The 16,070-nt window shown below is 43.4% G+C and overlaps 1 protein-coding gene across 1 annotated transcript in view; it reads right to left on the bottom strand.

Annotated features, from left to right (window-relative positions):
• Positions 1 to 246: 246 nt before the first annotated feature.
• The window catches only part of Tes (testin LIM domain protein), a 38,526-nt gene continuing 22,702 nt past the window's right edge, over positions 247 to 16,070 (bottom strand). The window contains exons 3-7 of the mRNA NM_001039344.2: positions 8,663 to 8,915; positions 7,491 to 7,820; positions 5,131 to 5,346; positions 4,636 to 4,794; positions 247 to 1,471 (exon numbers count right to left, since the gene is read on the bottom strand). Of these exons, the coding sequence (NP_001034433.1) occupies positions 1,283 to 1,471; positions 4,636 to 4,794; positions 5,131 to 5,346; positions 7,491 to 7,820; positions 8,663 to 8,915 (1,147 nt within the window). The 3' untranslated portion in view covers positions 247 to 1,282. The remainder of the gene's footprint in view (positions 1,472 to 4,635; positions 4,795 to 5,130; positions 5,347 to 7,490; positions 7,821 to 8,662; positions 8,916 to 16,070) is intronic.

Below are 16,070 nucleotides of genomic sequence, written 5' to 3'. Positions count from 1 at the left end.
TTTAACTAAAAGAATGACAGGCTCCTGAATGACCTAAGAATTACTAGAAAGTCCTGGTTTAAATCTTTATGAAACCACTCTCTCTTTGTCTGCAATGAGAAATCCAATCTGTCTGCTGGATCAGCAGCTGCCTTTACTTTTGTCAGGGGAATTTTTTGCTCTTGGAGACAGCGCCCCCTGCTGTACACGATACTTAACTGCAGAAGGATTTTTCCACTCAACAAAAAGGACATAGGAAGACCATTATTAAAGTGAAAGAGGCTTTATTTTCAATATCATATAAGTCATTCCATTTAATATTTATAGTGCATAGTTATGTATGAAAGCATACACGGAAAACATTAAAAAATACCCAAGGATGCGCGTGCACAGGCAAAGAAGACAGCCTTTGTGTCTATAGCAAGCTCAGAGGTAGCACAAGAGAGTATCCATCTGGTAACATTGGAAATCATGCAAACAACTGAGTCAAGGCATGGCATTAAGGTGACATCAGCATGAGTTATAATTCCCTGGGTACAAAACCTATATATTCTTTGGGTTTCAAAAAAATTAAATGAATGGCCTACTTTTATCTTCTGGACAAAAAAACAAAAAAAAAAAATCTCTAAGAGCAAAGTGCACATATTGTCCTAACCACATACATATAAAATATTCAAGGCCACAGATGGAGGTCGCTAGATGACAAAAGAGGATACTGAGAGGTAAAGTAACCAGAGAGAGATGCAGGAGGGAGAGGCCCCTCTGCCTCCATGGGGGATGCAAAGGCTTAGGCACTGGAACACCCAACGTGGACCACACTGCCTGCCACAAGGAACTCCTCACTGAGCTGACGTCACCATCATCAAACCGCTCGACAGGCGGTTGTAACTTCCTTTACATTTCCCATGGGGGACAAGCATGGAAGTTAAAATGTTCATCTCTCCCAGGACACTAATTTTAAGTGATTTTATATATATATATATATATAATATATCTAGCACTAGGAGTATGCGGTTATAAGGATTGATTAAATTCAAGCTTCCAACTCAAATATTTAATGTGCAGAAATAAAAGCTATAATTCTTTACTGTTTTTTTTAAATCATGCGCTTAAAGCAGTCATTTAAAAATAAGACAGACAAAATTCATAATGGTTAAAAAGAGAAAAATATTGGACAAAATCTTCCGGTTCGTTATGTAGCTTTTTTTTTTCCTTTTATTTTTTATTTTTTTTTTAAACTGCAGTTTATCATGAAATGCAGGCCACTGTAGACAGCTATGGCTCAATACTGCTTGGTGTTCACTCAGGACATCATCTTCTTACACTCCACAGAACAGAAAACCATCCCTTCCACAGGCATGAACTTCTGCCCGATCAGGCACTTGCTGCAGCAGGAGCAGAGGAAGCACTCCGTGGACGCGTGCCAGCTGAAGTTATTGTACGTCACTCGCTGCACTTCCGGGTCGATGGCATTGTGGCACCCTTGACACACCTGCTCGGGGATGAATGGAGAAGAGGGTTAGAGACAGCGACATCTTTGTGAGACACTGTGCCGACGGGGCCCTGTATGCTGAGTGTGCCGAGAAATGGCAGGTGACGGACAGGGTGGGAGTGCGGTCCGTAGATGTCCCTCAGGGTGTAAATAGGAAGTTATGATGGCAAATCCCAAAGCACCGCACTTGTTTCCAGTCAAATTTTAGTAGATTTCACCGAAACAATTAGAAGGAATCTCTAAGACTGTTTTCCCGCACTCATTAACGCTCTGAAGTGGTAACATCACTAGGATGTGTCATGCCTAGGACACTGACACAGGTGACTGTTAACACCCACCAATTTCAAGAGAGTAGTAAACTAAAGTCATGCTCAAAATAATTAAGGATTTGAATAAAAGTACAGACAGTATTTGAAAACGAATGAGGGGTTCACACCATAAATATAACGTGTAGTTAATCAGCTTCTGTTCTGTCCTAAGTTTAGTCATCGTTTATCTGTGATCTATGCCATGAACTTTAATACCTCCCTTCCCTGCAGCACCCTTTGTTTTGTTTTGTCTGGGAGAAGGTATTCGGCCGGACCTAACTTCGTGATACTTCTCCTCCCTCCGCCTCCCGAGGGCTGTGATACCGGGTGATTTAGGTAGTGCTGTGCAGGAAACCCAGGACACCATGCACATTGTGTCAGGACAGTACTGACGGAGGTGGTATATTCCTAGCCCACCATTCAGTATCCTGGGTATGTTATACTCCAATATACTAATGAGGTAAACATACGCGTAATATTCTTAACTGATGATACACATGAAGAGAACGAGAAGCAGCCATTAATATTACAACAGAAAACCACCTCACGGAAAGCTTCAACGCAGGAGAGTCATTTGCATTGTTTATATATGACCTGAATAAAATGAGAAACATCTAAGATCTTGGTTTTACAACAGCTGAGGGAATACCATGTGGCACTGATCAACCTTAAGTACCACTTGTCTCTTGGTTGGGGATTACTGCAGTGGGACGGCCATTGTTGGACAATGAGGTGACCTGCATCACACAGCCACTGCAGACCTGAAATATACTTTTTGTATATTTTACAGCTACGTACCTTCTTATTGTAGAGACTCTATCTACAGGTCTAACAACTACCTCCTGGCTGGGAAACAGACATTCTTTGCATAATGCAGATAGGTGTCCTGAATACAAATAATATTCAATGTGGAAGCTCTAAGTTCCCCCTGAATCTGCAGCCGCATCATGCAAATGGTTGCTTTTGCATGGAATTTCTGTAGTGCGATAGCTCACGTAGAATGTTCTGGTTTTCTGTACTTCGTATTAGTCTTCCGACACTTTAGAACTGTGTGACAGAGGACCCCTTTGCTTTCCTTTTTTACTTTCTGTTTTGTAACATTATTTGTGGATCATTTTATTATTAGATGAAACATGGCCTTTTCATTTTTAGTATAAGAAAGAAGACAAACCAGTTATTCAATTGCACGTGAAATTGAGGGGAGTCTTTAGGTCAGAAAGAATCACACGGATACACAAATGGCATGGTGTTGCATTTAGGGTTTATGGTTCCATACAGTTTAGCTTCACAACTGCAGTGGGTCACCATTCGTCTAGGAATCTTACATATGACTCCAGCTAACACCAGCAGATCCTTGCTTATCCACAAAGCTCAAAGCTACATGCCACAGAGGGCCTGCCTGGGGACTATACCTTTCATCGCAATGTGCCTGGCAGTGCACTGCCTGTGAAATAGTCCTCACACAGCTCAAAGAGCCAGTTCCTTCCATCCCTCCTGCTTTCTTTTATTTGAACACAGGATGTGAGGTAGATAATGCTGTGTCGTCATGGGCTCTCTGGCTGGAGGACCCTGAGAGCCTTACAGATGCGAATCCTGGGTGGCCAGTGGGAGTCTGGTGTGCACATGGGGACAAACTGGGTTTCTTCCCATCTCACTCCTCCTTCCGGGTGATTTTTACCTCATAAATGCCCTGATTAGATTGAGGACATTTCTCCGGGTCTAAACATGTTTTCTCTTTCACTTCTTTTATATATATCAAAATCTTTGCACAGATTAACACAGTGAATTAAATAATGTGCAGCCCATTGTTTCGGCACTGGTGAGATAAAGACAGCTCGTTTTAATATTAGGCAGTGCGTCAAGACGGAAGACGGGCACACAGCTAAGCTTATTTCTCTGTAGACGTACTGGACTCTTAGAACTATACACAGGTACTGTTTTCCCCCTCTCCTAGGAGTTTCCCCTATGCGATAGCTTAGGGAACTTTAAACTAAGAAAACGCTGGAGCCCATCCTTCTGATATTATCAGCCAGGAAGGCTTATAAGCTGACTATATATGGTCATCTTTTCACCGTGTATCTACGTTACCATCTCTTGGCCAGCATGCAGCAGCAGGCGCTCTGTGGAACACAATGGATGTCATAAAAATATGCTCTCACATTAAGCACCTGAATGTCCCACACGGCAACCTAAATATACAGGCCAATTTCCTCTGTATTCGATCAGTTCCACAAATGTTTGGAAACAGTCACTCAGCAATCTCTAGATAGCAAGTCAAGGGCCTCATGGGTGGATTAGCAGCATGTAGTGAAACCATTTTTTTTAAAAGATCTATTTATTTTAGTATTTACATGTATGGGTGTTTTGCCTGCATACATGGCCATGTAACATGTGTGTCCCTGGTGCCTGAAGAGGCCAAAAGACCCCGTAGGAATGGAGGTACGGATGACTGTGAGCTGCCACGTAGGTGCTTAGAATAGAACCCAGGCCCCCCGGAAGTGCAACAAGCTCTCTTAACTGATGAGCCAATGGTAAGGCCCCCGGAAACCACTTTAAATGGAATCTGATCTGCGGTGATAAGAATAAATCCATTCCTATTAAGTAATGTTTCTAAGTTAAAACATTATTGCCAAGCATCATATATAATCTATATGGCAAATGCCCAGACAGGACGAGCCATCTTGGGTAGTCAGTGCATTTAGGGCTCTGGAACTGCCTAGATTTATAGAGTCTACGAAGGAAGCACTTGCTTTCTTTGTAGGGGCTGGCTCTTGGCTTCTCACTTTTGTGACGTAAGAGGCAGAAATGGAAGAAGTCAGCGCACAGGCTGAGGTGGGTGTGCCCCGTGCCTCTTACCACAGCATGGTTCTTCACATAGCACGGCTTGCACACAGGCTTGTCACGGACCATCACGTATATTTTTCCGGCCAGGATGTTGTCGCAGTCAAAGCAGCAGAAGTGCTTCAGATGCCAATTCTGGTTTTCTGCCTGGGTATACTCATTGCTGAATATCAGCTGGCAGGAGGAGAAAAACAAAACCCATCAGGCATCTCTCTCCTTTACCCCGAAGGAACTCACCCAGCTCCTCCTGATGGCCGTCTAAGCCTACAAGGGCAGATGCCTTCTTGGGGGCTGAATATTTGAAGATGGTAACGTCAGGCTTGGGTTTGTTATCAAAATCAATCTTTTCTTTCTGATCATTTCTCATTGGTTTGACCAGGGCGCCCACAATGAACAATAACCAAGTTGCTCGCACGATCGGTACTTGTGTAACGCCCGTTGTCTCCCGGATGGCGGGGACCTGTGGGACACAGGGAGAGGCTGCAAGCGGGGTGGCCCTGGACGACGTACCTCATCACAGCCAGCACAGCGGGGCTTCTCGCTGTCACAGTAATGTCTGCCACAGTACAGCTTCCCATTCTTCCAGAAGTAAATCATGTCGACCAAGAGTTCACCACAGGTGCTGCAGATAAAACATGCCGGGTGCCAGAGTTTGTCGTAGCCAGCTCTTTCAGCATAGATGGCTGGGTCTCCTTCCCTCATGGTGTTTTTGCAGCAGTAACAGGACTAGGGGAAAGAAGCCAGACAACAGTTGTCAGAGCACGGGCATCCTCAGTCCCTGCATTGGGGTCCACCAAGCAACCGTTTCTACAGAAACGACAACACACACCCGACATGTCTCTTCTCAGTTCCCTTCTATCTCAATCATCTTCTTCCCCTCAGTGTTCAACACACTACGGTTTCCAGAAAGGAAGTCTCTTGTTGGGAAAAAGTTCATAGTTGTTTTCACCTCAACTTTTACGTCAGTTCTCTCAAAAATAATTCCCTAAGAGCTGTGACTGAATGTTTGGAGAATCACACCTTATTAACTGATGTGCTAATCGTACCTATGAGAAATGCATTTACAGTCAGCTCGGGCCTGACGCTTTATCTGCGTCATGATTCTCCTTTTCCTTTGAGCCATTTCAAAAAAAAAAAAAGTCTCTGAACGAGACTTTTAAATGCCCTTGCCGGTACAGCTGCCCAGATTGAAGTCGGCATCATAGTCATGATCTTGCAAGCAAAACTAGATTAGCCTAAGCATATATTCTTCCTGTGTATGTGGAAAGATAAGCTCTCTGATTGGATGTGAGACCTGATTCATAAGAGGGAATTCATGCTTGCTGAGATAAACTCAGTCAAAACCCATGGCTGCGGACACTGAGGAAACTTATACTGTTGTTCCGTTGTATTGGTAGAGCAACAAACCGCCTTCTAAATGTTCCTGTTTATACTCATAACAAAAGCTACCTCGGCCTTAGTCATAATGAATGCAGGGACTCAGACTGCTCAGATAAGTGATGGGTGAGTAGTCGGCTCTAAAGAGGACATGTGTACCACTCAGGGGACATCATGGAAGAGAGGGTAGAAGGATCGTAAGAACTAGCTGAGGGAGGGAAGGACTGCGAGCTGCGGTCTTCTGGACATGACTCCGCCATTGTAATCAGGATCCCACAGTACCAGAGGCTGTCTGCACTGGGCCTGCACAAGATTGGGCCAATCAACCGTCCATCATGCATTGGGGCGGGCCTCACAGGGCTATGTTCCTCCTTGCTTAACTATTGGTTACTGACAGGTTCTGGGGGAGGAGCAGTCATTGTCTTCATCTGTGTACTCATTGGAGAGCCCACTAAGATTCAATGCCGAGTTCCAATCTCTTGGCCACACACATTTGGTTAAAGTAGATCACAGTACAAAGCTGTATGAACCCAAAAAAGGGCCTTGGGAACTTAATGGGAATGAGAGGAAGATAAGAGATCAATAGAGTAATCCAAACATATTATATACATGTGTGAAATTGTCAAAGCATATATAGAATCAAACCGGAAAAAAGTAAATCAGCCTCATTAATTTAGGGGCTAATGAGATGTTCAATAGAAATTGGCGGATGCCTCCTCACTGTGATCTACAGCCATCCCAACAAGGTACAAAGGCTCAACATAGCCCTTGCTAAAGTGAGTGAAAGAGGAAGTTTAGTGATGTCATCACTACTCAAGGTTACATTGATGATGTTAGCCAATGTTAGTCAATGTAATTAAAGGAGAGAAGTATGATATGCATAAAAAATAACCAGTTAGCACAAGAACTATGTTTAGAAACAAATGCTGAGACCAGAGAAGTGGCCCAGCCGTTAAGAAGACCTGGCAGCTCTTCCAGAGGACCTGTGTTTGATTCTAAGCACTCATGATGGCGCACAACTGTATCTATCTCCAGTCCTACGGAATTCAGCGCCATCTTCTGGCCTTCACGGGCATTGCATGCATATGGTGCACAAAAATAGATGCCAGCAAATAAATAAATAAATAAATAAATAAATAACCATACACATAAAAAAAAACAAAATGTTCAAAAAGCTTTTTAAAGAAACAGATGCCAGATTGGTGTGTTGTATTCAAGTAAGAAGCTAAAAAGCTAATGCTATCTACTGTGAACACATGAAACTCAAAATTACTCTTCGTAATAATCAGAAAGTTTGGCTGCAGATAGATGCCCCAAACGTCCAAACCTAGTAATTCTCTAAGATAAGTCAAAATGAATTCTCATTAATTTTCTTCTCCTTACCTAATCCTTTTTAGAAACAGAGGAATGGTCCCCAATACACACACCACACAAGTTCTAAGAAAGGAAAAGATCCACAAAACGCAAAGCGAGTCGACATGGCGGCTACTCACATATTGGGTCTTCTTGGCTTCTGCAGACTTGTCCTTGGAACCCACTGCTGCTGGGGTGTTTCTGTCTCCGGCAGGGTTGTGCACCTTGTCACCTTGAGCATTCATCTCGGAAGGAAGCTTCACGTCGCCCACGCCCAGAGCTTCACTCTTATATTTCTTCACGAACTGTTCCATCTCCTTCACCTCTTTGGGAGACAGCTCGTGGCACTTAGAAGGGTCCTGGTCATGTGCAGGGAGCTGCTTCGCCAGCTGCTTCTTCCGGTACTGCGCCCCCTCTGAACCCGCCACTGGCTGCTTCTCTTTAGGGAGCATCTGCATGTACTGCCTGGCCTGGAGGGCGGGAAACCGGCGTCGCATGGGGTTATTCCGTCTTTTATAACACGCACAAGAAACAAGTTACTTAAGAAGGGAGTTTCAGCCTTTTGCTATAAACATCTGAAGACATTAACATATTTAAAAAAACACGTTTTAATGAGTATAATGTACCCATTTTCTCCGGGAAACTAACTCCCTCCGTCCAGTTTTAAAGAGCATTTGGATTACCGTGGTTTATGTGAGCTAAATCAGCAGAAGTGTGGCTATATGAAACAGTCTGGGTACACCATTACGAGTGCAGCGCGGACGGTGGCCTGTTTGCCATATGCAAATATCATTTGTGAGGTTTACTGAAATGCCCTAACTGACCGTCCAATGTCTCAGCTAGTTGTCCGTTAGGAAAGAGTTTGATGCCAATCGTACTTTTTTGCCTTTTCTAGTAAAAGAAATATAATGCCGGAACTTTTTTGTTCAGTTCTAAATACAGGCAGTAAATCCATTATGTATCCTCTCTCTTCATAAGAAACATCTTAAGGGGGTACCAGAAACCGGCTAGATGGATATAAAACACCGATTGTTTTTTTCTTTTTCTGATTTTCACGTAATTACTGACATTTTTAGAATATTCTCTAAAAAACAAGGTAAATTAGGTAGTTAGGAAAAGTCTATGGGGCATGTAGTAGACTCATGGTTTAAAAAGCAGTAATAGGTACCCAAAGTCGAAATAATGGGAACTCAAGGAAAGCAACAGATGTGTGGCGGGTGACCATGTCACAAAGGAGCTGCCCTAAATAAACAATCTAATAACATTAAAAACAGAACAAAGAACTTCCTTCCTCATCCCTCCTAGTACTTACCAGTGCCTGGTTCTGAACCGGGGGAGCCCACTCATAGGTAACGGTGTTGATGGAGACGTTCTTCTTGGCAGCCACTGGATTGGTCAATATCATAACATTGCGTTTATACATGGGGATTCCATCTGACTTCAGCTTGGCGATCAGGGTGGTGTACTTGGTGTCTTCAAAGAGTCTCCCCACCTTCCGGTCCTCCTCAGTGCTCAGGAGGACGTCATGCTCTTCTTGACCACATTTGCAGTTACGACATATTTTCCTATGAGTTGGGGAAAAGCAGAAAATGACCCAGTCTACCTAACTGGTGATACACGTGCAGTCCCTCCCCGTCCTTCATGCTTCCTAAAACACTTCAAAAATGCATTACATATAACACAGAAAAGCAAGTTGTTTCACAGGGGAGGGATGAGAATACATTACACAAGCTGAGGCAAGAAAGACACAGGGAAACACACCCTTACTTCATATGACTTTAAAAAACTAGGTTATAGCTAAGAAGTACATGTCCAAAAGGCCCAGTATGACGTTAAGCCATGTGGTCTTTATCCCAGACTCCTCGCTCAGTGACATACATACATACAAACGATACACACACACACACACACACAAACACACACACACACACACACACACATACATAAATGTCACCTCAACTTTCCCAGCAGGAAATGTCATGTTTCATTCATTACCTGTTACTATTTCATTGTCCTTCCCCAAGTCACTCTTTTAACCGAGTGGGAGATTCAGAGGCTTTCCCCACAGAAAACATCACAATCCTACACTTAGCCTTACAGCCTTTTTCAATCTCTTTTCCTGTTCCAGGTTCAATCTCCGTTCCTTTCCCATTTTCATATTTTCTTTCTTGGTTCCTTCCTTCTTTCCTTTCCCTTATGTTTTTTAAGCACTTGTCCACTAACTATCCTGTTTCCCATTACATATCAAAGAAAGATGGGCTGGTATTAGTTTCAGGCCAGCCAGGTCTACATATTGACATCCTGACTCCAAAATAAGACAAAGGAATTAATGATCCTCTGCTCTTCTGGTGTTTATTCGAGTTTAACAACACAACCCATTTCCACTCCTCTCGCTAGCATCCGACATCCTCCATGCAAGCTCCACGTATGTCCGTGTGGCAATGTGTCGAGACCGGACCCCACGAAAACCACAGGTCCAGTCTTTGAACTTCTAAAGTCTACGTCCTGGTAAGAAGATGACACAGACACACATAGACATTTTCATTGCATTTGTGTTAGGAGTGAAAAATAGGCTACCATGACAGTAGAATTTCTACTTCAACCTGGTGAAGAAAGGATTCCAAAGGAAAGTGCTATTTAAGTTTAAAGCTGAAAAGATGCATAAACATACGTGTGGGGGTGTGCAGGCGTGGCGTGTATTTGTGGCTGAGGAGAGGCTCCCCAGGCTTGAATAGAAAGAGTGTTTGCAGTGGTGCTAAATTAGGAAAGAACTATTCGATAGGTCTCACACCAGAGAAGGCTGGAAGCAAGTGAGCGTGAAGCTGATGATGGAGAGAGAGGCAGGCATAAGACACCTGAGGGCACATCATGCAGAGTGCGACCTTCGTTATCACAGCAATTATGCATCACTGACTCATTGATAATTAGTAACACGAACAGACCTATTGTTTCAAATATCACACAAGCAACCATGCACAGACTGGATTAGAGATAAAACGTACTTGAAGGCTAACATAGCTTGTTAGTCTTCAGTACATGCACTTAATTCAAAAATGGTGTATGTTGCCAGCACTTGCTGGCAGGAACCCGGTATGGCTGTTCCCTGAGATGTTCTACCAGCACCTGACCAATACAGACACAGATACTCACAGCCAACCAACTCAGGGACCAAGCTCAGGGACCCCAATGGAAGAGCTAGGGGAAGGACTAAGGAGCAGAAGGGGAGTGTAACCCCATAGGAAGAACAACATAACTAACTGGACCCCCCTGCCCAGAGATCCTGGGGACTAAACCACCAACCAAAGAGGGACCCACAGCTTCCGCTACATATGTAGCAGAGGATGACCTTGTCTGACATCACTGAGAGGGGAGCACCTTGATCCTACGGAGGCTCGATGTCCCAGCATAAGGGGGATGCTAGAATGGTGAGGCAGGAGGGGGTGAGTGGATGGAGGAGCACCTTCATAGAAGCAAAGGGGAGGGTGGAGGGGCAGATGGGGCAGGAATGGTTATGAAGAGGTAACTGGGGAAGGGGATATCATTTCAAATGTAAATGAATAGACGATTAATAAAAATAAAAATTTTTTAAAAGTGCATGGGGTTAGCTGTGCTATGGTTTTTAATAACAGCAGCACTGTGACACTTCCTAATGAAATGTATACATCACATAGGTAATGTAATGCCCTGGAAACAGATCATTAGACAGTGGAGAGAAAAAACATGTCAGATCTTATAGTCAAATCTAACTAAGCTTGTGGATGACTGAGACGTACTGACAGATTCTCGAAAAGACAATAGGGTTTTGGTGATGAATATGATGGTAAAAGAAATGTTTGGTTTATCAAGATTAAAAATACAAAAGAGAAAGAGATGTGAGGTAGGGATGGGCAAGGGTGAGAGGCTGAGTGTCTTCAACACTAAACTATTGTGGTATTTGGATTGCCCGGGATGGGGTTATTGGTATCATGTAGACTACAAGACAAAACAATCTAGTGTGTTCTGGTAAAACAAAGCAAACCGAAACGAACCGCTCCAATCTTGAGACTCAGCCAGCAGTAAGTAACATGAATGAACTGTGTCAAGGCCTTTGTGTCCTGGGGGAAAGCACGGCATGAATGGCTGAGGACCCAGACGGTGTCTGGCAAAGGAGCAAACTGGGGAAGATGACAGAGAAGAGCGACAGGGGAACTCCAAGGTACTGGAGTTTTAAGCTGGAAGGACATAGAGGGCAATGGAGTTGACACTTCTCAAAGCATTGCATAACTTTAGATTGCTCAGGAGGTCACGACAGATGCAAATTGGCATTAGATGCTGTTAAGTGTGTGTACTAAGTTACACAGATCACTAACAAAAGCACTTTACAGTATACACGCACATACCAGAAAGGATGAAAGGACAATTCCTGGGTGAAGTATTCTATCAAGGAAATTATGAAAAGGCGTCATAAAGCTCTAAATCACAAGGAATAAAACAAATAACATTAGGAGAACTAATCATGTGAAAGGCTACTTTTCATTACTAAAAGCATTCAACATCTCTCAAGATCACAATAGAATTTTGGATCTCATGATAAGAATCAATAGGCTCTCAGAAAAGCCTGTCTGGGGGGAAAAAAGAAAAGAAAAGAAACACCCATCTCCAATCCACCCAACATTGAGCATACATTTACGGTTAGTATATTAATTTTAAATTTTGAGGCGAGAGACTAACCCCGCTATCTCCATTTGTACTCATGTTTTCCAGGAGGCACTATTCAGAGCAGTGAGAAAAATCAATGAGACACAAGTGATAAGGACTCATCAGAAAGAAGAGAACCAGAGAGGCAGGAGAAAGAGAGAAAAGGCAGGAGAAAGGGGGCAGACATGGGGGCTGAACGAGCTCATCTCTCTTCTTGTACAAGTATTGGTCAGGAAACTTTATTTGGTAAAAATCTGTGGAGAATTAGTGCATCTTATTATAGCTATAAAAGATCCTTTCTTGCATCCAGTTATCTCATACCCCCATCTAGTGGAAAGGATCACATCACTGTGACTACTCCAGTGCGTTCTTTATTTGCCTGCAGTTACCCAAAACAATGGAATTATCTATAAAACCATCACTTGGTGGTTAGATCAAGATTAAAACTATAGTAGAAGGCATTCTGGAGAGGGAATGAGGTAGGGGAGGAATTTGGTTCTCAAAACAGGTAAGCAGATCTTCCTGAGGCTGAGGACTATGGTGTGTGTTCTACTAATCAGAAAAGCGACTGCTTACAGGGATACAAGGTGACTCTGCCTTTGGATCTGGTGACCTACGTTTCATCAGAAAATATGTGTACCATAAAATAAGGGCCTTTTAATGAGCAGTAGAAGACACGGTAAGGCAGAAAACCTTGCTGGCGGGTAACCATGCTTTAGCAAACTGAAGTTACAGCTACATTTACTGTGAAGGTTCTCAGTAAAACAGGCACATTAACCAATGACACCAGACCCACCTCTATCATTTTATTACATGTCTTGCTCATCCTCTGGAGGATTCATTATTGGATGAAGCCCCTTTTTCCTACCTACCCCTTTACCAACTCACTACACTTTCACCAGGAAGATCATCTCAGGTTAAACAACATGCCAACTGCTATGGTGAACAAGGAAAAAGAAAACAAAAAAGCGTCACGTCATCCCAGTGCTCAGTTTTCTAAGTAGAGAAAACGTACTATTGATTAATGGGCAGTTTTAAACTGGGACAGGTGTAGCCCTTCTGTATTCCCACTCCCACAGGGATGAATACGGAGCTGAACACTTGAAAAACGTGACCCCAAAAGGGCAGCTGTGCTCTTTCTCGGCTGCACAGCCACCCCACCGCAGCTGCATGCCTACAGTGGGAACCTGGCTCAAGCCACCACACCACCGAGATACCTGTAAAACCCGAGCAGCGGCCACAATCTGGACATTGTGGAAATCTGGGTTGTAGGAGTTGGAAATGGCTGTTAAACCATTTCATAACAACTCATACAGTTGTTTAGCCTACATAGTCAGGTACATGGAGGAACTGGCTAACCAGATTCAGAATTAAGCTAGGTTAAAATCATCCTTTTTTTACTTTAAAAAAGGAGGGAAGTAGACATTGAAAGTCTAAGGTGTATGTGTGGGTGGGTGGGTGGGGACTCTTGTTTGAAATAAAGGGTTGTTTTTAAAAATTAGAACCTGACAGACAGACAGACACACAAACACACAAACACACACACACACACACACACACACACACACACACACACACACACACAAATACAGAGAACAAATCCAGACTCTAGACCGTGACAATTTAAGAGTTCTTGAATTAAATCCAAGGAAGAGAATGGAATTTCTAAAGTCTTTAACAGAAAAACACCGAAATTTACAGCTTCAAGCTGAACACAGTCAAGAAACTCCAATTCACCTGAGAGAGGAATCATTTCTGTAGCAGTGATACATACAAATTATTATTTTTCCATTGCAAGTAGCGGAACCTGGAGAGCTCCCACACACCACCAGCTGTCCCGGTGATCTAAGAACAAGGCTGTGGCATTGCTACAAACCATAATTTAAAAGGCTGGAAGCTGCCCTTTTGTAATAGGGACATACATATATGGGCAGGAACATGGGCCTCGGTTACAGAATTCAACACAAAGGTTACTCCATTTATGGTCAGGAGTCCTCAGTTTTCTGCCAGACTTAAATCAATTGGAAATTCTGCAGTATGTGCACTGCAATTGAAGCAATAGCGTCTTTTGTAAAATGTAACTGTTTTAACATACATAAGACAAAACTATAATTCTGTTACTTATACAATGAATGACCTATGGTTGTAATGATCTTACCACATCTTCAGTATAAAAGAAGTTGGCGATAAATGCCTTGAAATCTTGAGATTGTGCCATTTCATACATTTCCTAAGTACTTATATCTGCATATTGCTTGAAGTGTGTCCCATAGATAGTTCTTGGTGGGTAGATGACAGTTTTCTTAATCTCTAGTCTTGGGATCCCTAGCACACTGAAGAGAAGCCCTCACAGATAAAGGATGTCATTAATCACAAGGAGGTCTGTGCCACCAAAGTCACTTCAGGGCAGACAGCTGGTGAAGCCCAAAGCTGCCTGGTCGTGAACGTAAAAATGTGTTCCCCTTTCTCACGTGGCATGAAGGATACTTAGGAAGATTTTGACAAGCTTTGGGTTCAAGTTCTGCTGTCTCCGTGAAGTATTTATTTGCTTTTCTCAGCCTGCGTCCTAACATAAAACTGTGGGTGTGAGGAAAGTTAGGAAGAACCAGGAACATAAAATGTGGTGATAAGCAGAATCTAAGGCCAACCTTAGACTTTCACCTCTGGTGTCGTTCCCATAAACATGGTTTTCGTTTGATAAATGGGGGAAGGGGTGTCCAGGCAGACCTACTCTAATCGTACAAGCCCTTAAAAAGGAATGGAAGCGGAAGTCAGGGAGATTGAAGACATAGAAAGGGCTCTAACTACTGTTGACCGAAAGACGCAAGTGTTCGTGTGTCAAGGTATGTGTGTGGCTCTCAAAGGTGGCAGCAACTCCATCTGATAGGCAGCTAGGGACCAGGGACCTCAGCTGCCCAACGACAACAGAAATCGGATTCTACAAACAGCAGAACAAGCAGTTGGATAGAGCACACATCAGCACATTGATAGCGGCCTTTTGAGATGCCAAGAACGGAGTCGCCTCTGCTGTCCTTCTCCCTCCTCAGCTTGTAACGGCAAGGAGGGAGGCTCAGGTAACTAACAGGTGGTCTTCTTACCCACCGAGTTTTTGTAAGTGGTTACCCAGAAACAGAAACCCACCACATGTGCGGCATATGGAAGGGCTCAGAAATTATACTTAATAGAAACCATTGGCACAAACAAGTCATTAGAACATTTTTCAAGTTTTGCTATTTCAGTGAGTTTGCTAAGCGGAGCTGGAAGTTTCCCTCTAAACTTCTCTAAGCGCAAAGACTTATTTTTAGTTTCCCAGAACTTTTGTGACAAGTTCTGAACTTCCATTCACCTCTCTGCAGCCACGCTCTTCCACCCACAGTGCTCTGGCTGACGATGTCAAGTGGACTCCTTTGTCCTCAGCAATAAGGCAATGGAAGTCATTAGCCAGAGGCTCAAGGGTAAAGCGGGATGAAACCTGAAGACTCCATAGTATTCGGAAAAATAATTTCTAACCTGGGAATGTGTGGAAGGAGGGGCCACAGATCACACCGTATCCCCCAATTCACATGCCGACCTCCTATTGCCTAATGGAAATAAAGTTAAAGCTTCTAGGAAGTAACTAAGGTTCAATGAGGTGATATGGAAAGGGTCTTAATTTGATAGGACTGGAGGCCATATATAATACTTGGATGACCCCCTCCCATGGGTGTGTGTGTAGGCACACACGCACTGGCCTTGGAAGTGACCGCTGACAAAGCGACTGCCTACAACTAGGAGAGCGGACCCTCGACAGAACTTTATAGCTTTCACAGTGGAATGACATCCGTGTTTAATGCACTAAATCTCTGTGTTTTGTTACAGCAGCTAGAGCTGACTCATACATTGGCATAGTAGTGCACGATCTAAGAATTTCTGTTTCTAGTGCTAGGAGGTGGAATCTGCCCAAGCATGCACGGATTGGGTAAGAAATTCAGAGGATTTGGGGGAATAACATGGACCATGTGGTTGGGAGTAAATGATGCTTAGAAGGAGAGTGAGAACAGCTG

Source organism: Rattus norvegicus, chromosome 4 (assembly GCF_036323735.1).
Source record: "Rattus norvegicus strain BN/NHsdMcwi chromosome 4, GRCr8, whole genome shotgun sequence".
Lineage (NCBI taxonomy): Eukaryota > Metazoa > Chordata > Mammalia > Rodentia > Muridae > Rattus > Rattus norvegicus.
This window is presented reverse-complemented; position numbering and strand designations above follow the sequence as displayed.